This window comes from Brassica napus, chromosome C1, assembly GCF_020379485.1.
Source record: "Brassica napus cultivar Da-Ae chromosome C1, Da-Ae, whole genome shotgun sequence".
Lineage (NCBI taxonomy): Eukaryota > Viridiplantae > Streptophyta > Magnoliopsida > Brassicales > Brassicaceae > Brassica > Brassica napus.
In genome coordinates this window covers 22,975,879-23,001,829 of record NC_063444.1, presented here as the reverse complement: position 1 = coordinate 23,001,829, position 25,951 = coordinate 22,975,879, and the positions used below count along the sequence as shown (strand labels likewise).

At 35.7% G+C, this 25,951-nt stretch overlaps 3 protein-coding genes across 3 annotated transcripts; 1 reads left to right on the top strand and 2 right to left on the bottom strand.

Annotated features, from left to right (window-relative positions):
* Nucleotides 1–7,857: 7,857 nt before the first annotated feature.
* Nucleotides 7,858–10,779, bottom strand: LOC106385032 (putative pentatricopeptide repeat-containing protein At3g49142). Its single transcript, XM_013824977.3, has one exon. The coding sequence runs from the start codon at nucleotides 9,954–9,956 to the stop codon at nucleotides 7,893–7,895; it is 2,064 nt and encodes a 687-aa protein (XP_013680431.1). The 5' UTR covers nucleotides 9,957–10,779; the 3' UTR covers nucleotides 7,858–7,892.
* Nucleotides 10,780–10,914: 135 nt separating this feature from the next.
* LOC106385030 (plastidial pyruvate kinase 4, chloroplastic) lies at nucleotides 10,915–14,426 on the bottom strand. The gene is made up of 5 exons (XM_013824973.3): nucleotides 14,197–14,426; nucleotides 13,703–13,764; nucleotides 13,165–13,550; nucleotides 11,416–13,020; nucleotides 10,915–11,325 (listed from the first exon to the last, which is right to left on the bottom strand). Exons 2-5 carry the CDS (start codon nucleotides 13,760–13,762, stop codon nucleotides 11,220–11,222), a joined length of 2,157 nt encoding a protein of 718 aa, XP_013680427.1. The 5' UTR covers nucleotides 13,763–13,764; nucleotides 14,197–14,426; the 3' UTR covers nucleotides 10,915–11,219.
* Nucleotides 14,427–23,046: 8,620 nt separating this feature from the next.
* On the top strand, nucleotides 23,047–25,207 carry LOC106385029 (protein ROOT INITIATION DEFECTIVE 3). Its single transcript, XM_013824972.3, has 8 exons — nucleotides 23,047–23,327; nucleotides 23,399–23,512; nucleotides 23,588–23,721; nucleotides 23,806–23,956; nucleotides 24,025–24,212; nucleotides 24,362–24,489; nucleotides 24,580–24,821; nucleotides 24,917–25,207. The coding sequence occupies exons 1-8, from the start codon at nucleotides 23,121–23,123 to the stop codon at nucleotides 25,064–25,066; spliced, it is 1,314 nt and encodes a 437-aa protein (XP_013680426.1). The 5' UTR covers nucleotides 23,047–23,120; the 3' UTR covers nucleotides 25,067–25,207.
* The last annotated feature ends 744 nt before the right edge of the window (nucleotides 25,208–25,951 follow it).

The following is a 25,951-nucleotide window of genomic DNA, read 5'->3' as shown; positions in this document are numbered from 1 at the left end:
TGCCGTGGTGGGATTGACGATTCTCGTGGCGGCTTACACTGCTATGATATCTAGTCTGATGACTAGTGGCTCGCGCTTCTCGAGTTGAGTAGGAGGAAGGGGAGTACTTCCTCCTTTTCTCCTCGCCGTCAAGGCCGCTGTTCTTTGAGGTAGAAGATGGGCTGTGGTGTCTCCCATATAGAGGGGATCGAGGCCTTTTTAAGGAGTTTCTTGGTAAGTATCCTTGTGTGTCATGGAAGGGGATTTTTGATTGATCATTTGTAGCGTGGGACTCTGCTCTTTGTTTCCTCTTTAGCTCTCTTTCCGCTGGAGTTAGCTGTGGGCAGGTGTTCTCATCGTGAGAGATGTGGTGGCAGGTAAAACAGTATCGATGGAGACCCTCATAGGTGAGGGTTACTCTTCCGATATCCCCATTTGGAAAGCCAATCCTGCGTTCGAGTTGTAGAGATTTGTCAGCTTCGATGGAGACCTGGATTCTTGCCTTCTTTTCGTCTATGAGGAGTTTTTTGCCCAGAGCATTTGCTATCTCAGTGAAAGTTTTGTCATTACAGTAGTGGACTGGGACGCCAGTAACACCAATCCAAAAGGGGATTGTGTTTGGGAAATCTTCACTAATGAAAGGTTCCCAACGTTCAAGTGCGAAGCTCCATTGGTTGAAATGGCATGGGCGCTTGTTAAGGACCATCAAGAGATCTGCTTCGTTGTCGAAGTCGAATTGGAAGCGCCCATTCCCAAGGTTGAGTCCTCGGACTCTCCTTCTACGTTCCAGATCCGGGAGCGTGGGAGAAGGTTGATCAGAGCGTCGATGCTGCGTCCGCGAAGGTTGAAAACTCTCCCTATGAGGGTGAGACGGAAACGTTCTGTAACGTCATTGATATCGAAGTCCGGGATATGGATGTTATCATCTTCAAAGTTGCGTGGGCGTCGGGGGCCATTAGAGGACTCACCTTTGCGCACGATGAGAGATGATTGGCTCATGGTGAGATGTTATAGAAACTTAGCCAAACCTAGAGAGATTTGACAAAAATTGCTAGATTTGTGGAGGTGCGTGGTGGGTCTGAGGGAGGGGAGGCGGTGGTTTATATGGAGTAGTGAGACTAGGGTTTGGGTTTGAATGGTTTAGAGGTGTCTTGCCTTAAACGGAAGACAAATAATGACGGAATATTACGAAACTTGACGAAGAAGCCAGAGAAAACTTGCGAGATCCGCAAAGGAGAAAAACCAGAGGCGGCACAAGGAGTGTTGGGTAGTCTCCCTTGTGCGCCGAGGGGAAACGCCGGGGGGGGGGGGGGAGAGCGCAGAGTCGGAGAAGCTTCAGATCTCAAAATCGCCTTTTGCGTCGCAAAACCCTAACGGCGCCCATTTTCTCATCGACAGGGTTTTAGACGTCGTCCATTAACAAGAAGTTATATTTGGGGGATACTTTATTGGGTGAATTTGCCATCTAACCAAGTTTGGAGTCAAAATTAAGTAAATAGCTTTGATTTTGACGTTATTAAATTGATAACATTTCGTACACCTTTTATCCGATTATGTCATTATCTTTTCTAAGTTACCGGTGATAGTGAGACCAAAGATTAACGTTGACGAGCGCACATGTCCAAGAGAAATTGAGATTTAATATGGTCTACGTACGGGTTAATTTCTAAGTAAGTGTTCTATTCCATTTATATAAGTACTACGTCAGATAGAACAAACAGAACATCTTCATAAACTTTAAACCTAACCTGCACACCTAAATACTAAACCATAAACTCGAGGTTCTAAACCCAAACTCAAATATTAAATTTAATTTAAAGTTACAATATTTTAAAGAAAACAACAAAAAAAATATATATATAAATTTTGAACTATTATTCTATACTATCTAACATGGAATGAAGACTACTCTTGTAATTCAACCCCAACCCACCTCCAACCCTAAACCCAACACACCTCCAAGACTGAAATACTAAACCCTAAACTTGAATTCCTAAACCCAAATCTAAATGTAAAATATTTTAGATTAAATTAAAATATGAAAATAATATATAATATTTTGTACTATCACCTATACTATATAAAATGGAAAGGAAAATAGACTTGAGAGGAAGTACTACACCGTAAACTCTAATCACTAAACCCTAAACCCTTCAATAATTAACCATATAACAATCCCACCGTAAACCCCTATATACTTAACCTTAAACCATAATCACTAAACCCTAAATTCAAATATAAACCCTAAACTCAAATATAAACTCTCAACCTAAATAGAATGGAACTAAATAAATAATATAGTATAACAATAATGCGGAATAAAAACCATGTAAGACGTTAGAAAGAAGAAGAAGAAGAAATGTGTGACTTTCTGATGATAACGTTTAACTTTTGCTCTCTTGAATAATTTTTTTTTCTTTTAAATTGCAGGTTGAGCCGGTTGCGTTGAAGGTTAGAAGTATAATATTATATAAAATACACTTTGTATCGATGTATTTTAGGGTATTTGGCTACTGATCTAAATATTGTTTTTTCCGTAGCCATACCACCTAATTTCTCTACTTTATTTTAGCCACTGTTATATGTTAATTTGACGATCTTGAAGGAGTCTTTTTGGCCATTCTACTATCAAGAACGATGTTTTTGCGATGTACCATATTTGAATGTGTTATTTCAAATGTCTGGTTTTTTTATAGTATGATCAAATGAACTTTTAAATGTTCAACCCCTTTTATTAAAAGGCTCCTTCAATGATATATAACGATATTAATATTCATAATTTTCTTTCTATAATCGGTTTTGTATATCATTCAATGCATGTATTATGGTAAATATTTTAGCGTGATGTGCAAACCTATATTAATATAAATATGGTAACCCAATATGTCCGATATAATCAAGGTATGAAAATAAAGAAGGATAGTATCATGATATTCTATGAATATAGAATATTAAACCATAACTAGAGATTTTCTTGCATTTTTATACTTTGATATTTTTTTTATGATTAGTGTTATATATTTTAGATGTGTCGTAATATAACTAAATGTATTATAAAGACCTGTCACAAATCAGGTAATATGGTTTTGGTACAAATATCTGAACCTGTATATATTTGTTATTTAGATATTTTTAGGTTCATATACATCAGAACTGAACACATCCAGATCCAGAAAAACTCAACTTAAAATTCACACATAAATTAATATTATTCAAACGGGGCCTCATTTCAAAACAAAAAAACGATACCCGAAAAAGACAAACCGTACCTAAATAAATAGCCAATGTTCATGCTTAATTGATTTTATAAACTAATAAAAAGGACTATTTCTATATGTTTGGCTAAATTAAGTGAAATAGAAAGAGTTTTATATTTAGTAAAATAATTATATGGAGTGAAAAAGTAAGTGACAATAAATGTAATATTTATTATTATTTTGATTTAAGTTATTATTTTATTCACAAAAACATGTATTTGAATTATGTTTTTGGCTCTGTAATTTACCGATTGAAACTTAAAAAAAAAAACTAAATTGAACGTTATTAATATTCAACGATAAGGTCCTTCGATGATATATAACGATATTAAAATTCACAATCTTCTTTCTATAATCGGTTTTGTATATCATTCAATGCATGTATTATGGTAAACATTTTAGCGTGATGTACAAAACTATATTAATATAAATATGGTAACCCAATATGTCCGATATAATCAAGGTTTGAAAATAAAGAAGGATAGTATCATGATCTTTTTCTCCGTGGATGGTTAATTATATTATTACAAACTATGAGAAATATTACAAAACGATTCTACAGCCGGTAATTTTACCTGCCTTATGAAGATTCACGCCTGATTGCATCATCTTGAGCCGTCTTATGAGATCCATGTCTGATGGTATTCCTTGCGCCATGCCGAAGATCTCTTTTATGCTTTTCTCGATAAATCTGCATAATTCGCCTTTGATGAGATTCGAAACTCAGACCTCCTGGTGTAGAAGCATCGTGATCCATGAATGTAGAATATTAAACCATTATAGTTATGTTGTAGCTTCATTCAAGGTGAGCATATATATGGGGAAAATTCCATAAAAATACTTGAACTAAATTTCGCTAAACTTTTTAATACCCAAATTTTTTAGTGCCCAGTTTAATACCCAAAGTAATTATTTTACTCATTTTAATACAAATTTTAAAAATGTGTCCATTTTAATATCCAAACTATCAAAAATAATAATAAGGTTTAAATTTTTTTTTTTAAATCTCTAAAACCTAAGAAAAAAATCTTTAAAAATTATGATTTTATTTTAAGATTTTGGAAACAAGGTAAATAAATAGGGAGAAATTTTAAAAAATAATTGACGGAAACAAAATAAATTTTGTTTCTATTTCAGAAAACAAACTAAACTTAATATTTAAAATTTAAAAAATTTATTACAAAATTTGAGATTATACACAATTTAGTTACTTTTATTTTTCAAACACAAATAAGATTAGAATTTTCTGAGATTTTTTCTATATTTTAGAGATTTTTTAATTTTGTTTGAAACTTATTAGTATTTTCAATAAAAATAAGCAAAGCTTGGTATTAAAATTGACATAGTTTTAAAATTGTGTGTACTAAAATAAGTAAAATAATTAGTTGGAGTCTAAAAATGGAACTGAAAAGGTTTTGGTATTAAAATTTTAGATTTGATTATGTTTAAATGTTCTCTATATACTGGATTAACAACTTATCCAAAGCCCATCATTAAATCAAAAATCCGATAAAGTAGTTGGGCCATGATTATCGCAGTATACTAATGGGGTTTTAAAGGCGTGGATCCCGCATGTTTTTTAAAAATCGGTTGCAGAAGTCACGAGATAAAGATCGACGTTGGGCAGTTTTTTGTACTGTTTGCGGACTGCACTGACACGTGAGGGTCCGCAATTGGTTACCTTTAAAAAAAAGTTTTTTTTTAAATCAGACAAAACAAAAAAAAAATTTAAGAAACCCAAAACAAGTTTCACCGATAATCTTGCTCTTAGTGTTCTATAAATCCAATTGTTCATCGGGCCTTTTCAAATTTGTGCAATTTTTTCAGCCTATCATGTATGTCCCACTACGGACTTATGCAAATGTTTCAGCCTTAGCTCGAACCTGTATTTAAATTTTTTTTGAATATATAAGACTGAGAAATAATTATATTGGACCGTTAGTCATATAATAAATTGTAACTAGGCCTGAGACGGATCGGGTATCCGGACAATTTTAAGGTATCTGGATCCGGATTTTTATCTGGCGAATCCATAATTTTACTATCCTTATCCAGATCCGGGGTTCTCGAATATCCGGGTGTCGGATATCCTTTTAAAAATTGTAATATCCAGATCCGGATTTGGATCCTTAAAATAAATAAAAAATAATATCAATATATATATATAATATTAACAATAATTTAAAAATAAAAATATATATAATGTTTTTAATTATTTCTATGTATAATATTACAAAATTTACATAAAATTTATATATACTATTATAAAAATGAAAATATATTAAATAAAATTAATTTTTATATATAGATATTATTATTTTTGAAATAGTTATTAATAAAACTTACGGATCCGGATATCCAGACTAAAAAAATTAAAATATCCGGATCCTGATCCGGCTTTGACGGATCCAACATTTTACTATCTGGATCCGGATTCGGCCCCTCCAGATATCCGGATTTTCGGATAGGAACCAGATCGAATCTCGGATCGAATCCAAATCTCGGATAAAAGTTCCAGGCCTAATTGTAACCATAAATTGTTCTACATAAATGTTTACTTCGTACGCATGATATTACCTAGTAAGACATTATAAAGCTGTCTGAAAAGGTGTACTTTCATTCTTATTAAGAGCATCTCCAACAGCCATTTATCTCTTTATTTTTTAAAGGCTTTTGCATTCTAACAGTCTTTCATCCTTTCAAATTTTAAAGAGGTGAACAGTACACCCTCAAATTTGAAGAGGCACTGTAGCGGTCTTTAGAACATTGTTTAGTTTTCACTTTAGTCCTTCTATTTATATATGTTTAATGATTGTGTACTTATTATTTCTTATTTGGCATTCTACTATTATAACTATATTGGCACTTAAATATTATAATTGTGGTCTCATAAAATTATTTTTAAATAATAATAATATATTAATAAATATTATATACCAATATATACTAATATTAATAAAGATATAATATAAAAATATTATTTCACATAATATATAAAAACATTATTTCACATTATATATAAAAATATTATTTCACATAATTTATTTCGAAAATTTTACACAAATACAAAATTGTAATACAATTATAATATTTTACATCAAAATATTGCAGGCCGTAGCGGGTCACCTACGATCATTCTCGAAGCGGTTGCGGATTATGATCTATATATATGATGACATGCCTTTTTCGGAATGCCGGGAAGCAACAACGATATTAATGTTCTGAACTCTTCCGATTTATTTTCCAAACTTGCTCAAGGTACCGCTCCTCCAGCTAATTACACAATTCAAGGTCAAGAATATAACATGGGTTATTATTTGGCCGATGGTATATATCCTAAATGGTCAACAATTGTTCAAACAATAAGCGATCCCCAAGGTCCAAAGAAAAAATTGTTTGCAGCAAGAAAAGAATCATGTCGGAAAGATGTTGAACGAGCTTTTGGAGTTCTACAAGCCAAATTTGCTATCGTCGCAGGATCTTCACGTTATTGGAAGAAAGAGGTATTGCATGATATAATGACTTCATGTATTATAATGCATAACGTGATAACTGAAGATGAGCGAGATATCAATGCACCGATTCGAGATGCAAGACCGGCGCCGCCAATAAACGTTGAGATGGCCATAAACGAAGATATGCGTTTTCAACAATTTTGAGCACGTAATCTTCGAATAAAAAATAAGGAAGTTCTTTTATCACTTAAAAATGCTTTGATTGAGCATATTTGGGAGCATTATGGAAATAATCGTATTGATTAGTTTTGTATTTTATATATATATATATATATAGTAATTTGAATTGTTTATGTTTTATTATTATATGTAATTTTATGTGTTAATGTTTTTTATCTTTTATTATAAGTAATTTGATGTTATAGTTAAATATGTTTACTAATTATGTCAATACCATTATTAATATGAGTTTATTGTTAATTTATAAAAAAATTTAATGACTATAATGAACTATTACTGAAATTGAGGATTAAAGTGTAAAATATAAGTTTTTAAGAGAAAAAATTTGAAGGTCACATCACCCTTTCAATTTAAGAGTGGACCCATAAAAAATGAAAGGGCTTGTTGGAAAAATGAAAGGGCTTGTTTTATATCTTTTAACATTTTTTTTTCATCAACTATATCCCCTGTTCTGGAACGCGGTAGGCGCTAGTCGGGCGGTCGGGTTGGGCCTAGCGCCTAAAGAAAAAATCGGGGATTAATCGGAAATTATGCGGAGCGGAATTTTTAGATGGTTTACTATGTTATAAAACATGTTAATCTTTAATTGTGTATAACATTAATACATTTTCATGTTTATGATTGTATAAAACACACAAATAGAATATATAAATTTAATATAGTGTAATTTTCATCAAAATTATGAATATAAATGATATTTATAAAATTTTAGATCAAATAAACAAATAAAAATATTATTAAAACTAAAAAAAAATTAAAATAAAAAATAAAAAAAATTAGGCGGCCACCTAGGCGGCTAGGCGGTCATTTAGGCGGCTAGGCGGTCATTTAGGCGGTCTAGGCGGAAAAAATCGGATATCCGATTTTTTAAACCGATTTGGCATAAATCGGAGCGGAAAAGTGACGCGTAGCGCCTAGGCTACCGATTTTCAGAACAGGGACTATATCTTTAACATTAATTTCACCAATAGTCACCACAAGAGCAAACACCAAACCGGAACACATGAAACCTATTAGTGTCTCGGATGACAATCTCGCGTGAAGTTATCTGAGAGATAAGCTTTGCTGCAACATGACAATCTCCACAAATCCTAAGGTTCTTCGTTATTCTTATGGCATTGTTATCTTCTTCTCCTTCCTCTGTGTTCATCAGAGCAAACACAATTGCTAATTTCTCACTATGAACAGCCAAATGCGTCTCTTTATCTTCTTCTTCCACATCGTGAAGTGCCGATTCCGAATCAGGAACATACCCTAACTCTTTCATTTTCGTCACTAGAACATCCAGCTCTCTGTAAATCTCATCGGATTGCGGGTGTGACCTGTCGCCTACTAAGAATGTGTGAATGTCACCATTGACCTCCACGTTGCTCGCTCCAGGATTCTTCTTTAACCCCTTGCTCTTCATTATGTCTCTGACCTTTGTTACCGCTTCCCATCTTCCAGCCTTTGCGTAGATGTTAGAAAGCAACACGTAGTAGCCAGATTGCTCGGGTGCTAACTGAAATAGCTTATCAGCTGCTAGCAGACCGATGTCTGTATCAGAATGCACCCGACAAGCTCCTAATAACGCTCCCCAAACTCTCTCGTTTGGTTCCATCGACATTTCTTGTATAAAGCTATAAGCTTCTTTCACTTTCCCTGCTCGGCCAAGAATATCAACCATACAAGCTAAATGCTCTAACCTAGGAGTGATCTTGTAATGATCTGTCATGAGTTTGAAATAACTCCGACCTTCTTCAAGTAACCCCGCGTGGCTACAAGCAGCTAGCGTTGTGACAAAGGCAATAGAATCAGGGACGAGACCCGAGTCTTGCATTTTAGAAAACAATGCCACAGCGTCACGGCCTTTTCCGCTGACTCCATAAGCTGAAATCATAGCTGTCCAAGACACAACGTCACGAGATTTCATATTCTCAAACACATCTCTTGCTCTGTCTAGGCATCCACATTTTGCGTACATGTCAATCAACGCGTTCTCTACCAACAGATTCGGTATCAGCTTCTTCCTCTGGACGTATTCATGGATTTTCTTACCAAGAGACAGAGCAGATGTATCTCCGCAAGCAGGTAATACACTTGTGATTGAGACTGAATCGGGTTCGATCCCATCAGCCTCCATCATTCGGGAATACAACTCCAAGGCTTCAACAGGCATCGCGTTTTTCATATACACACCTATCATCACATTCCATGAAACCAAACTCTTCTTCCCCATCTTCAAAAACATATCTCTAACATACATAACATTATCCCTTGTTGTATTGGTCACTGCTGGTAACAGACTAGCCATCGTGCCAGCGTCGTGGCTTATCTTCACAGACTCCATCTCCCTACAAACCTCTAAAGCATCATCAAATATCTGGTTCTGCGCATAACCAGCAACTAACGAGTTCCAAGAGACAACATCTCTCCTTGACATGTCGTCGAGCACAAGCCTTGCTTCAGATAAAAATCCACACTTTCCATACATAGAAACTAAACCATTCCCAGTAAACAAAGTAGAAGAGAGCCCGACTCTTGTAGCGGACCCATGGATCTTCTTGCCAATGACAATATTCCCAGAGCAAGAACAGGCCTTTAGAACACAAGGGAAAGTGTAATGGTCGGGTCTAGCATCAAAGCCACACATCGTCCCAAACACTTGAATACCTTCGCGGTAAAGCCCGTTATTCACATAGCTTCTGATCATGACGTTAAGGATGATTACGTTTCTCTCGGGAATTTCGTCGAACACCTTGCGTGCTGACACCACATCGTTTAGAGCTGCATAAGATTTAATGAGTTTAACGCCTAGAGCCGAGTCGCAGCGTAGATTTTGAAGAATGATTCTGGAGTGGACTGTTCTCAGGGTTTTTTGATCCAGTACCTGACCCAGCAAGATGTCGTCAACAGATGTTCCATGTGGTGAAGATTTCGGTTCGAATTCCGGTTTAGTTGGAGAAAAAGCAACTTTTTGGGTGTGATATTTTTTTAGTTCCGGAAAGTGGCGGAGACGAAGACTGACATTAATGCGTTTCATCATCGTCGTCGTCGTCTAGACAGAAGCGGTGGTGACAAAGGGTGGGTTAACCGGTAATAAATGAACCGTCTAAAGCTAATTTAACCGGATTAGACCAGATCAAATAAAGGGCCGTTGGGGTTTCTTTTATTTGGAAGACGGAAGGAGACTGATGAAGAAGTTGGAAACAAGATTATGGAACATCGGAAGGTATTTGGAAACAGGAGAGCTCTCTGCATGCAATAATAGTAAAGGAAGGTTCAAAGATATCACATTCTTCCCCTGATGTTTTGGAAGAATCCAAGAAACTCTACTGCTAGGTATCGTTTTGCGCGCTTCTCATCAATCAATGTGTTCTTGCCGCACAAGATTTTAAAGACCGAGTTATAGAGGAGAAACCTGATCTAGGAGCCGGTACATCGGAGTCTTGCATGTTTCTTTTGCAGTTTGACATGTGAATAAAATAATGACAAACAGTTTCCCAAGGGGAGAAAACATCAATTTAAATTCCACGGGCCGGGAATGGAGTCTTTGGGGATGACTTTATCATCCATTGATCCCTCCACAGTTTTCTCCCAATAGACAGGCGAATGAATGTCTTGAAAGCAATTGAGAAACATGTACCCATTTATTTCAAATAGTATAAATCCTTCGTTTGTATATGCATCTTCTCCTCTAAAGGGTTGGTTGATGCAATTCACATTCCATCTGCCAGTATCAGCATTTAATCAAGTCAGACACCTTCAATGTGAGATCAACCATACCGTTTTGATTGTACTGAGGTGGTCTTGGTGTTGTATCAACTATTCGCACATTAGTTTCAGAACCATCGCCAATGGCTTTGACCAAGCCATGTTTTAACCGTGGGTAATGCTTCTCCATGCATACGGTACGGGCGTGTTGCCAGACCAGTCTAAGACAAAAAAAAAACATGTCGAAATATTGTTTGAGATAATTGTTTACTGTTTGAAAAACACGAATATGGATGGGATTTCAATTCATTGTAGAAAAAAGGGGGAAAACTAAAGCGAACAAGAAGGCAAAGCTTTCGATGTTGCGAATGATTGTTTTATAACCTAAAAACATATTAGATTCCCACTAAAATCTCTTTCTTTTAGAGCTATACGAATAGAATTAACAGCTAAAGATTCCAAGGCGACGGGTTCCAGTGCAGAACCGAACCGGTCTAAATCCTGTGTTTGAAGCATAGACAGATCCAGAAGCCGCAAATGTTCAACTAGGACTTAACCGGACGCACCCAGTTCATGGACACATCAATGTAGATTTTCAGACTCCGGTTTTTTTATATATAAGCTTGGTATGAAGGATAGTGTCCAACATCGAAACAGCTTCAACGATATGCTTTCCTTTGTTCAACATCACACAGCTCGCCCTGCAAAAATATCCAAACTCCATAGTTAGACAAAGAAAGTTTAACCAACATCATGTTTTATATTTTTGGTTTCGGTGAAAAGGTTCTCACCTTCTGCCATTAGCAGCATCTGTGATCTCGGCTCTAGTTGGAACACCTGATTTGACAAGTGATTCAAGAACCTGAGTCGCCAAAATCACCGGCATTCTAGCAACTTTGCAGATAGCCATAATCTCTTCCTGTAAATTAGCTAATCTCTCCCATCCACATTCAACCGCAAGATCACCTCGAGCTATCATAACTCCTAAAGGATTCAAACACTTCATCGCCTCTAGTAGAATCAAGGGCAAATTCTGAAACCCACTTTCCGTTTCAATCTTGAGAACAACACCAAGCTGATCGTTAAGTTTCCTTTTCTTGAGCTCTTGTCGAAGAACTGTAATATCTTGGACATCACGTATGAATGAAATGCCAACCATGTCAGCATGTGAAGCTACATACTCAAGATCTTTGATATCTTTTGAAGTCAGGCCTTTGAAACGGATATCGCTCTGAGGAATGTTTATAGACTTCTCTGATCCTAGTTTTGTACCTTTGGGGCCAGCATGAGTGATGGAGACAATCACCTCTGCAGGGCTAGCTCCTTTGATTGTTCCCCATATTTTGCCGTCATCAAAACCAATGGTTTCCCCTGGCTTGACCGAATCAAACAAGTAACCTGAAGGACACGTTAGCCTATGAGCTCCTGGAACAGTTACAGAAGGTTCATCAAACGATCCTTCTCTGGTTATGACTAGCAAATCACCCACTCTGAGCCTTACAAAAGATTCCTTGGGAGGAACATCCACTACTTCACCAAACAAACGTCTCCCTTTATTTCCCTTAACGCATAACTCAGTTCCAGGCTCAACATAAGCAGTGTCAAAACATTCAGCCACAAATCCAGTACTGGAGAAAACATCAAACTCTTTTGAGATCCTAAGCTTTTTCTTTTTCCCTCTAGCGTCATATAGTCTTACAGAATCACCAATTTGGAGACCAGCAAGAAACTCCTGGTCTTGTACGAATATAGTAGCGTCAGGGGAAAGGTGAGCAGGAGGTTCTGTTTCTGTTACAGAGAGCCATACAATAGCAGGAGAAGCCACGTTTCCGTAAGCATCTTTCTTGGGTGAAACTTTCATCACGCATGGACCAGGTTTTAAGGTGCCAGTTCTCAGTTTTGGTCCAGCTAAATCCATAAGAATGCGGCATGGCATCTCAAGCATCTGAGAGGTTCTTCTTACCCTTTTGATGATCTCACCCCAAAGGGTGGGGTCTCCATGTGCACAGTTTATACGGATAACCGAAGCGCCAGCCTTAAGAATGTCTGTTATAAAAGTTTCACTCTCGGTTGCTTCTTTACCAACAGTTACCATGATATGAGTTTTTTTCCCCTCACGAAGCTTACCAAGTAATAATGACTCTTTATATGATGATAATACCCTTCCTTTATCATTCTTCTCAATAATCTTATTACCCTTCTGCTGCTTCCAAGATTCCATGGGAGACTTCAACAACAGATTAATGGTTGCGTCAAGGTTGGAGAGAACAGACAGATTGTTGTCGTTGTCTAAACTTGACAGACCAAGAGAAGCAAGATAATTGTTGAGCTGCTCAGTGTCCAATGACCTCAAAGCCATATAATGGATTAAGTTTGTAGCACATTCTAGATATTTGCTGCAACAAAAGAGTATTAGGAATCAGGCAACATAGCAAAAGCCAAATAATAAGCAATGCAGAGAGATGTTGCCTTGATAACAATGCAAGTTTTAATATTTATATGTGAAAACGAGTTTTAATATATAAAAATGTCAAACGGACCTGTCACATGACTGAAGTCTAGAAGCGTTCCACTTCTTTGCTGCTAGTAGATGTGAGCGAAGAGCATTCAGTTTTTCAAGAACACTAGACAGGTTTTGGTATGCCTCTGAGTCTACAAGACAAAACTCAGCTTTGGACTCTGGAAAGTCGAAACTCCAGTTACGTTCTGTGGAGCTTTTATTATCACCAACGATAGCCTCCACTCCGCTTTCAGCTTTGCCTTTCCCTTTCGCTGAGGCAAAAGCTAAGGTTCTCGGAACTCTGATCTTCATCTGAGTAAGTGATAATGGAAAACTCTTTGTAGGCCTGAGGGAGAAGATAAGAGTCTTCTTCCCACTCAACAAGTGGTATGATTCAGTGGATACCATATCAGCTAATTGGATCACCTGTGAAACGAAAGGAAACGAAACGAAACATAAAAGAGTGAAAGAAAATTAACAAACAGATATTAGCAGAAGAGAAGGTAATATGAAAGTGACTTAAAAGCTATAGACATGAAAAATATAATTATGAGCTTGACATGAGAGATGTAACTCACGTTGTTAGGTGTTGTCCAAAGATTTGTGACTGAAGGAGCAGAACTCATATACGAAGTCATATCTGTCACAAAAAAACATATTAACAAAACTGATCAATCTCGAGATTATAAACAAAAAAAAAAACTGAGAAGAGATTAAACTAGTAGAACACAGAACCAAGCAGATACCGTCAATGAAAACCTAGGTGTTACGAATTTAGATGAATAGAAAAATCGAAAAGAGCTTTGTCTAGGGTTTCTTGTGAACAATCTTACAGAACCAAAAAGATTCAAAGCTGACACAATATAGAAATATGAAATTAAGGAATATTTCCTTTTCTTTGATTATTATATTATAGGCGCATAACCCATACGACAGTCTGAGAATATTTCTCGAGTTTGATATCAACTTCAACCTGGTCGGATTTTTCGATGTAACGGAAACTAATTGTCGGAGAATAATCACGAGAAAACACTCAACGGAAGAGATGATGATCAGCAAATGAGAGAAGCACCTTTGTATTATGGAGGAGAAGGCAGTTAATCCAGATAATATTTTCGCTCGTCTTCTAGAGAAATGATGAAGCGGACAACTCAGATTTGTAGACTCACGAAACGAAGAACAAGGATGACGATTTAGAAAGAAAAAAAAAATATGTGGTTAAGGATAAAAAGGGAGTGTGGCTTGCGCGTGCCAGATTCTACAAGACCCACATCTCTCGGTATCTACTATCTAGTGACCCGGAGTCTGAAAGGTCCATCCGAGACACGTCGTTTTCTCTCTCGACGGTTAGGCCTCGGACTTTTATCCGAGATCCGGATTTGATTCGAGATTCGATCCGGATCCGATCCGAAAATCCGGATATCCGGAGGGGCCGAATCCGGATCCGGATAGTAAAATGTTAGATCCGTCAAATCCGGATCTGGATCCGGATATCTTGATTTTTTAGTCCGGATATCCGAATCCGTAAGTTTTATTAATAACTATTTCAAAAATAGTAATATCTATATATAAAAATTATTTTTATTTAATATATTTTTATTTTTATAATAGTATATATATACATATATATATATATATATTTCATGTAAATTTTGTAATATTATACATAGAAATAATTAAAAACATTATATATATTTTTATTTTTAAATTATTGTTAATATTTTATATATATTAATATTATTTTTTATTTATTTTAAGGATCCAAATCCGGATCCGGATATTACAATTTTTAGAAGGATATCCGACACCCGAATGCGGATAATGATAGTAAAAGTATGGATCCGCCGGATAAAGATCTGGATCCAGATACTTTAAAATTGTCCGGATATCCGATCTGTCTCAGACCTATCGACGGTATAACAGGTCCGTTTCATAGCAAGTCTCTAGAAGGTTTTCCATTGGTATAATTGTGTAAAGTTTTCACGTTAGGCCTTATCAAATAGGCGAAATAACTAAGGGTTTTTTTCTTTAATTAAACCAATACATTTCTGTCGTTCAAAAAGAGAGAACGATTCAGTTCTTGTTTTCTAAAAAAAAGATTAAAAAATTTATTCAAGGCGATATAAAACCAGCTTCTCCTGTATACAAATGCCGAGGGACTTGGGTTTCGAATGGTAAAAACACTCTAAGCAATGCAGATCAATCGGAATAAGTGCAGAACAAACAGATCTTGCAAGAGAGATGCAGATCAAGCAGAACAAATAATTTTATAAGTTATGAATGAAAAAGCAGTTCAAAAATCCATATCATATATTTAAACAATAAAAATTACGCTAAAATATGAAAAACATAATATATAAACAATACATAAAAAATGGTTGATGAAAAGTATTTTGATTTGTCCATAACATATATGTTATATTGTCTCTAATGTTAAGTGTGTTATAACAACTTTTATTACGTGCTTACAGCTTTTTTGTAAATTTTTAAGCTATATTTATATGCATAACATGAAAATATAATTTATATACGTATAATTATAAATATATTTATAAGAACAATTAAAATTATATGATAAAATCTATAAAAAATAGTTTCATTATTTTATTTCAGTATTCATGTTTATAATAGAAAATCATATTAATTTATAAATGATTAATTTAGAAATAATATCTTTATATTTTTTATTAAATAAATATACTCTTATATTTATTTATCATTCTTAAATAACTATACTCTTCTATATACTTATTTAGTTTTTACCTTATGCATAAGAAAAAATAATGAGGCACAACACAAGCACCACAACAACAAAAAAACGCAATACATCACGCTACAACTCCTTTTTTCTAAACTTACAGCACTTTTCAATTAAATAATTATATTTTATAATAAATAACATATATTTTATAAATATAACAAAACAAAAAAAACAAACAAACTTACCTTACGTGAGAAAAGGAGAGGCTCACAACAAAAGAGGAGATAAATACTAGTAAGTGCTTCAGTTATATATAATAAACTAGATTAAGATCCGCACCTTGCGCAGAATAAAAATTATATATATAAATTATTTTATGTATTATATGTTCTTACATATTATGAAATAATAAATATATATTAAATAATTAAGAGTCAGTAACTATTACATATATAATAAAATTGGTGCGAACGTATAAATCAATTTTATTAATACAAACAATTTTTTAAAAAATTTTGATAGGATATGTAATTAAATTTAAATGATATTAACATACATAGTATATTTTTAATATTAATGTCTATTTTTTTTAATGGTGTTTTCTACTCATATGTTTTTTTTGATCATGTGTATCTTTAATAGCAAAAACTTTAAATTATTGATAACAAAATTTTCATTGTGGGACTAATAATTTTAGTAATTTATAATTTAAAAAAATTTATCAATGTTAGTTCAAAACTTTTATCAAAAAAATTATTCAAAGTAAATTTTGAAACTAAAATATTTATTTATTCAATATGGTTTATAGTTTAATTTAGAATGATATATATATACATATATATTTTAAATCTTAATAATTAATTAAATTAGACTTTTACTTATATGATTTTGTAATCATTTGTATTTTGTCATAACAAAAATTTTAAACCATGGATCGCAAAATTTGAATGTGAGACTTTTAACAATTTTAGTAATTTATAGTCATTTTTTAAAATTAAAAATATAAAATATACAGAAAAATCTAAATTTTTATAATATGGTTATTTTGTTTTTTTTAAGTTATTTTAATAGTTTTAAATTAAACAAATTTGATAGAAGATACATTTTTTTATCAGATCTTTTTTATTCAAAATCATTAATTGTCATATATACTTTACCCACATTAGGCAATTCCGTAATCTTTATTTAAGGAAAGAATAATTGACATTAATAATGAATTTATGGTTAGTTTAATAAAAAGTTTATTATATAATTAGATGGACCAACCTATTTCTCTAGTAATTCTAAGAACCATCCTAGTGATGACATGTGGCTACAAAAAGAAGTTGTAATGTTTCACAAATAATATATAGGGGATAAATAATTATAGAATTATTTCATTTAAAAAAAATACTTATTAACTAAAAGAAAGGCAGAACAAAACGGACAACATCCAAAATTAGGTGGGTAGTAGTACTATAGGCAGATGAATTGCCTTTACGCAGAAAAAAAACAAAAACATTAGTATGTGTACAGTTCTCCTGCCTGTTAATTTTGAATTTTTTTTAAAATAGGAATGACAACACAAAAGCAGTTATCCTACCCAAGTGTATGAAATGATATTGTCTCATTCTTCCATTCAAACAATTAGTTCCAATAAAACACCCACAAGAAATCCCATGAAGAAGACTGATAATACGAACCCTTAGCACCGATAGAACCACCATTCCGAAAAGACAAACCTTCGCCACTGAGCAGGAACGACGAAACTATCCTTCATCACCTTCAAAAACGAAGAACCCATAGAAATCGGCAAGGAAAACTGATTCTCTGAAAACCCTAAGAGCCGACTGTCGTGGGCGGAGACACGCCAGAGTTAAACCCTAGAATTAAAACCACGAGCATATCGAAGGGGTGTTGGGGACCGAGCAGCAGCAAATAAGAAACATAGATTTAAGGGTGTGGGAGACCTCCGGGGGCGGCACGCGCTCACGCACCACCGGGCACGAGAGAGGACATTGTTTATCGAGACTTAACTTTTAGGGAGAATAGATGAGAGAGAAAGCAAAAACAACTCCTCCTCCATTCAAACACCATGAGACTTGCCTCCAATCAAACACCCACCAGAGATCCCCTGATTCTAGAGAATAAGAAGAGGTCCTCACCAACACCAAAGAAGATCCGTAAAACAAAGCCATGGAACCGACATAACCACCATCCCGATGAGATAAATCTTCGCCACTGAGCCAGAACGACGAAACCATTCTTCACCACCTTCAAAGATGAAGAACCCAGAAAGATCAAAAAGGAAATCTATTCTCTCAAAACCCTAAGAGACTGCTACCATAAACCACCACACTGACGACCTTGCCACATGGAAACGGAATCAACACATGAGACGTACCCTTCGTGAGCGGAGACACACCGGAGCAAGCCCCTAAAACCAGAACCACAAGCATATTGGAAAGGGCGTTGGAGATCGAGCAGCAGCAAAAGAGAAATATAGATTTAAGGGTAAAGAGAGACCTCCGGCGGCGGCATTCGCGCTCACACGCCACAAGAAGCGAGAGAGAACATCGTTTATCGAGCTTTAACTTTTAGAAAGAATAGATGAGAGAGAAAGCTTGACTGGTTTTTTGAAGTTCTTGATATCTCAATCCTAATCTCTCTTTCTTTAAAGTGCAAGGATTAATCAATTCAAAGGTAAGGGAATATAGATGGTGTGATTATTAGTCCATTGCAATACCTTAGACTTTCTATTGATTTTTTTCAAGACAGCCAATAGTCATTACATGAACTATTTACCATCTTTATAATCATAAAAACGATTCAAATCTCTCTAGGAGAGACCATTGGTATATACTTCACAGCATTGTGGCAATCTCCATTGTGGAAATTATTCAACAGTCTATTTTTACATTTTTAAAATCTACATCATATTTTTCACATAATCATTTAATATTTTTTTTTATTTTAAATTTGTTTCAAACTAAATAAACAAAGCCTCCTTGTTATAGATGATAAAAAGGATGAATTATGATGTAAACAACTTAAAAAAAAAAAACATTAACTACATAACAAATTCATTTGAAACAAATAGAGTGAAAAAATCTTAATAAAATTTGACAACCAATTAGAATTTAAAATTATATTATGTTTAAAAGAAATATAATTTGTATCTGCTCTTTTTGAGAGCAGATACAAATTAAGTTTGATTGGTCCAATATCTTTCATGTTGATCTTAATTTCATGTTTTTAATTAATGAATCTATTCAAGTAAAATTAATCCATGTACTCTTTTTTTTTCAACACTACTGTTGTAAGAATTCAATAGTTTAACGAAGGTTTCAACTAGTTCACTGCATATGGTCTTAAAACTAGAATCAAATAGCTGAACTGGAACCAATTCAAAATGAGCCCTTGGGATCTTATTTCGGATTTAATATTATACCCATCAGTGCTTATTGTGAGGAATTGTGGCTATTGGTTTGGTTCTGGTTTTATTCAGAATCGATCAGTTAACCGATTTAACTGATAGCCATGTCTTAAAATCTAGAATTATACGGAAAGTGACACACATGATGTTCACATTTGGGTTATGAAGTAAACGTACACCTATTTTATCACTGGACTATTTCGACTAACTTATACTTTTTTCATTGTATCAATACATATAAGATTCAAATACTAAACAATTCTAAAATTACAGAAACAAGCTGATCCAGAAGGATCAGAACCGACTCGAAATCTAACCAAATTACTACCAATTCCTACATGGGTATGAAATATACTTATCTGATAAATTTGAAACCGGCTGGTTCTTATCCGAAACCAAACTAAATACCCAAATGTTGAGTCCAACATAAGTTGTTCCTCTTTTTTATTTATAGAACTCAGTCCAACATAAGTTCTTCTTTAACACCCTAACCGGTTTCGATCGCCATTTGCTTATAAGCTCAAATGCAATCACAATTTCCTTGCAGTGCTTGCGAAGAATGAGATCAGTATCAGTAATATAACACTTTGATCATGTATGTATTCTATCAAACACATTTCAGTACATGTCAACTAAACTACGGTCAACGTTAGTTGCGAATTGTTTGACCCAAAAACGGTGTTTATACTGGTGATGTTTGTTGGAATCATACAATAAAGAATCAAAGGATAATGATTAGATTCTTGAGGTTTAGGAGAAATCTTGAAAGAATCAAATGAGAATTGAACATCAAAAAGATTTTATTGATCAAAGATTGCATTACAAGAATGGTTTCTAGTGTAAAGTGAATCTAAAATCTATATAATCCTTATGAGAAGTTTTCTAGATCTAAATGGAAAAGAGAGAGGATCCCCTTGATAAAGAGATGTATCTCTTTATTTATACAAGGAAGAAGCTAGAGCTTCATAGTAAAATGAGCCTAATTTATTGTCTAGTGTGCCTTGAGGGATGATGTAAATCAACCCCCAACAGTAAGCCCCCCCAATTTCGTAGAGAGATGAAGTCGATCTCTATGAATTTTAGGAATAGGGTTTTATTAGACAATTAACTAGACACATTCATGCCTATGACGATATAGGTGAGTTTACTTGGAACTTGTGCCTAGTAAAAGGCGAATTTGCTTTAAACTCGTGCTTAGCGAAAGACGAGTTTACTAAACTCATGCTGAGACAAAGGCGAGTTTACTGAGAACTCGTGCCTAGTAGAAGGAGAGTTTCTGTACACTCATGCCTAGCCAAAGACGAGTTTTTGTAAACTCGTGTCTAACGATAAGCGAGTCGACTGCAAATTTGTGCCTAATAACAAGCAAGTTCAATTTAAACTCGTGCCTAAAATACAAGTTTACCGAACTATTGCCGACCCGAAGTCTCGTGTCGAGATCGTGTGTGCCGAGCAAGTTGTTGGCTTGTGTGTTCGTCAGGCTGTGATGGCATTGAGAAACGTTCTGGCTTGTGCCGCTTGTACCGCTTGTGGTAAGCTCTTCATGATGAGAATCAGAATCTGGGCTTGTCATTTGTGGCGCAATGACAAGAGATTGATCCGAGACGGTCACATGTCTGCCTCGCAATTGATTCTGGCTCACAAAGAAAACTATGATGATCATCAGATTGAGTTTGACCAAAAGAGATAATCAAGTCTTATGTGACTGATAAGCAAGCCATCAAATCTTATTTTTTCTTAATGCTCATGAGCTGTTTAATAATTTAAACCAAAGCTATAATTTTAAAGTGATTAAAGCATGTGATGATTCAATATAGGAGCTTATCTTTGGCGTGAAGAAGTCAACTAGCATCTAGGCAGTGATAACGTTCCTTTGATGCGTCAAAGAGAGCGTGAGAGCTCTTGCTAGTCGTCTTGTTGCCTGAGCAGGGTTTGAGAAAGGTTGGTCTTGATTTGGTGGAGGGAGGTTGATTTGCCTAAAAACATCGGACCCACGATAACACGACTAGCACCAGAGCTGCGATGTTACTGATCAGTGATATCATCTCCAGAGACGTTACTGTCGTGGGTTCTGAGCAAAGACGAAGCTTTGTTGAGACTCGTAGGTTTAGGTGGTCATTGTCGTGATCTGGTCTCGAGCTTGGAGCAGAACTTAGCAGATGTGAAACAGAAACTGTTGTTGAAGCTGTTGACAGAATCGGAAAGAAACTTCATAGCTTCTTATGAAACAGATGACGAGATGATGAGGTGATTGACTGGGAATGGTATGACGAGAACAGCTCCAAGTTTCAGTTGTCGAGGATGAGATGCGCATCTCGTAACTGTTTGACATCTTTCTTATGTCGGCAAGTTTGATGAAGATGTCATGTCGTGCTTATGCTATGATCCGACAACCAGTTTCCCGTGATGGAGCTTAATTAAATTGAGCCTTCTTTGCATCTTGACGTAGAAGTTGAAGACACTCTGTTTTACCAAAGCTGAGAACGAGACGCCAAGAACAAGATGCCGAGAAAGAACCAATTGAGGCTCTCTTTTGATGGTGTTTGGCATGAACGACTTGTTTCAATTCAAGCTTGTCGTCTTGTTGTCGAGTTCGTGATCTTTGTCGGCAAGGTCGAGGTTGAAGTCGACAAAGAGAGGAACAACCGTTGTTGCTTCATCTTATTACTAGCCCACCAAGTGTTCGATCAAAGTCTCACAAGAAAGATCTCTTTTCGGACAGAAAGCTTGTACCTTTGAAGTTCTTTGGTCCCCAACCGCAAGGACGTGAGCTGAGCTCAAGTCATCAACGCCGCAACAACAAGTGGACTCGTCAAAGTCACAGCCTTTCCATTGGACTCGTCAAAGTCGCAGCTCTTTCTCCGTCAAAGGCTGAGACTTTCGGTCTTATGTGGACGAGCTCTGTCTGGTCGTGTCTCAGAGCCAACTTCACCGGCAGATTCCAGAAGCTTCACCGGCGGATCGAGACTGAAGCAGCACCACAAATTCTTTACGAGCAAAGGGACGAGACGACAAGCTCTCTGAGAATCTTTGGCTCTTTGGTGGGTACATCAAAAGCAAAGCTTTCATGTTAGTTCAAGAAAGCTTCGAACTTTGACATGTTATGGTCCATATCTCTTGCTCCATAGAGCCAAAGCCGTGTATCAGTGAAGAAACAAGACAACATTGTGTTTTTTTTTTTTTTTATTAGATCTTGATTCTCTCAAGTTTGATATGCTTTGAAGATAGTTCTCTTTGACCCCCTCCTTCTAGCGCCAACTGTTTGACCCAAAAACGATGTTTATACTGGTGATGTTTGTTGGAATCATACAATAAAGAATCTAAGGATAATGATTAGATTCTTGAGGTTTAAGAGAAATCTTGAAAGAATCAAATGAGAAATGAACATCAAAAAGATTTTATTGATCAAAGATTGCATTACAAGAATGGTTTCTAGTGTAAAGTGAATCTAAAATCTATATAATCCTTATGAAAAGTGTTTTAGATCTAAATGAAAAAGAGAGAAAATCCCCTTAATAAAGAGATGTATTTCGAGAAAAAGTTTCATAGTAAAATTAGTCTAATTTATTGTCCAGCCGATAGTCAACCCCCAACACGAATACTGGCTTATCGACTCGGGAGCAATTGCTTTCCCAAGGACAGACGTCACAGATAGGACAAGCCGAGAAAACAGAGCTTAGTATTATCAATAAAATGATAAATTAATTGACATTTACATTGAAGCCCTTTATGTTTACTGGAAATGCTTAAACCCCGCAAAACTATTATTTTATTCTAATTGAAATACAGATTTTATAAACCCTAATTGATATCATAAACCCACACACACACACAAAAACAAAAAGAAGAGCTTCAATCTTACCTATTGCTCTGAATAGGTATGGAGATTTCTGTCATTGCGTGCTCGTCAATCGACGGCGGAATCGGAAGCTGGGATATCAAAACCGGAACGGAACAGCTCCGATTCAAGCAGTGCGCCTCTCCCGCTCACGGTCTCGCCGCCGTCGGAGAAAAATTCCTCGCCGCCTCTCAGCTCCGTAACGCATCCGGTTCCTCTGGCTCGATTTTCTTCTGGTCTTGGAACAAGGTTCGTCCCTCTCATTATCTGCCTTTTTCTCTTTTGAGATTGAAAATAAAAATGGTCTTTTTTGATTGTAGCCTCAAGTTGAAGTGAGGAGCTTCCCCGTGGAGTCAGTAAAGGCTCTTGCAGCTAACAGTGAAGGAACTTACATCGTTGGTGGTGGAGCCTCTGGAGATATCTTTCTTTGGGAGGTAAGGTAGCAGTTCTATATTTTTTATTTCACTTTTTTTGTGTGATGAAGCCTAGTTTGATAGTGGTGAGATTAGGTTGCGAGTGGGAAGCTGCTTAAGAAGTGGCATGGTCATTACCGTTCAGTTACATGCTTGGTCTTCTCTGGAGACGATTCTTTGTTGGTTTCCGGGTCTGAAGATGGCTCTGTTCGAGTCTGGTCTCTTTTAAGGTTAAACCTTATTCCTCTGTTTTTTTTTTTTAAGTATAAAGGTATTATTGCCTGCCTTTGTTTTGACTCTTGCTTGTTAGTTAGGCTGTTTGATGATCTCCAGAGGCAGCAGCAAGGGAGCACTCTCTATGAACACGATTTTAATGAGCATACAACTTCTGTAACCGACATTGTCATTGACTATGGTGGCTGCAATGCTTTTATAGTTTCTGCTTCAGGAGATGGGACTTGCAAGGTACTCTAGTAATTATCTATATATGCATTTTGTTGAATGCGCTTCTCTTATTCACGGCCTTTGGTTAGGTTTGGAGCTTGTCCAAGGGGAAATTGTTGAGAAACATCATCTTTCCTGCAGCCATCAATGCACTTGCATTAGACCCTGGCGGCTCTATTTTCTATGCTGCTAGTGTAGATAGCAAAATTTACGTTGGTGCCATGAATTCCTCAAGTGACTATGCGACACAAAGTCTTGGTTCTGTATCTGAACAAGGGTACCCTCTGCTTCTTTGAATGCATCTTGTAAATCATATGATTATGTTCTAGTCATTTTCAACCTCTAGTATGGTTTTTATGAGATGTTTTATGAGCATTAGCTTGTAGTAGTTCTTGATTATAAGATGTTTTTTTTTTTCCGTTTCAGCAAAGCTGTTACTTGCTTAGCGTATTGCGCAGACGGAAACCTTTTGATTTCTGGGTCAGAAGATGGTGTGATTTGCGTTTGGGATCCCAAATCACGTCGCCTTGTTCGTACATTCAGCCATGGAAAAGGTAATCTTTTCTTTAGCATCTATCTTCTTCTGTTTAAGTTCAACTCATGCAAAATGATTATCAGCTAACCCTTGTTGCTTTGCCTTACAGGACCTGTGAACAACATTCAAGTTGTCAGAAGAACGGTTGTTGGTAATTCCAACAAAGCACAATCTTCATGGAAAAGAAATGGGTCGTCATTACCACCTCCTCCTTTGGAAAAATACGAAAGATCAGGAGACAATACTGTGGATGGTATAGTTATCGTCGACCCGCCGCCACTTTCTGATGTTCCTGTTTACTCCTCTTACCACAGTGCCGACCTTATCAACGAGCAAGTTAGAGAACTTCAGGTTTGTGTCTCCTCTGTCTCTATAAAAAACCAACACTTTTTTTCTCTGGAAACTCTGTTTTTCACAACTCTCTATTTGTTCTTGGTTGGTGTCAGCAACAAGGCTCTGCAGCAACGGAGATCGAGATGGAAAAATTGAAACTTGAGTACAAGAAATCTCTACAGATGAATGATCAATGGCAGAAGAATTATGAGAACTTGCTCCAGGTGGTTATGGAGGAAGAGCTAAACGGTAGTTCCTGTTAAAAGCTTTGATCTATTGTTATTGTTTCTAAACATTTTTATATTGAAACATATTTTACTTCGAATAGCATTTCAAGTATGGTTTTATTAATGTCAAATTTCTCATCACAGCATCATATATTATAATTAGAGTGTAACAAGACTTTTTTTTGAATTTTCAAATTTGTTAAAAACAAGTATTTAACGATGTATTCGTGGACTGATGCAAACACTTTCCGGTCGTATTTAGTCAAAGACATGAGAATGGAAATGGAAGATTATGAAAATGAATCAATGGTATACCAAAAAATTAGTTCAACCAAAGATTATACTTATTGGAGTACAAAACTCCAAATTATGAGAATTATTATTAACTAAACTACAAATTATGAGAATTATTATTAACTACTAGGGGTGCGCGCGATTGTAGACAAAGTTCTTGTTTTATCTCAGTATTTGTTAGGGTTATTGTAGTTGTGAATTTTGCGTTTTGGGTTCATCATTATTTTTCAAGTTTTTTTACTGTTACATGGTTAGAGTTGTGATGATGAACTGTGTAGGCATTGTTCTCCGTTTTTTTTTTTTTGACGTCGAACAGCCATTTTATTACTCAAACTTGAGGTGACATGGGTAACCAGACCTGAATAAAACAACCAATAAAAAATAACTTCCTATGGAAAGATCTAGCAGTTTTGGCTAAGAAATCTGAAATCTGAAATCTAATTTCGTTGCAAAGCTTGGCCAAGCATGAAGCTCCTTAATCATTGCAATCAGCTACTTGCAGTGTGCCATAAAGTTCTGGCATGTTGATGTTGAAGCATGTTCTCCATCTCTCATCGCAGTGCTTCTACTTCCGAATGCAAGGCTGATTCACGTCAAGTGAAGTTTCGTTTCCCTATAAGTTAGATA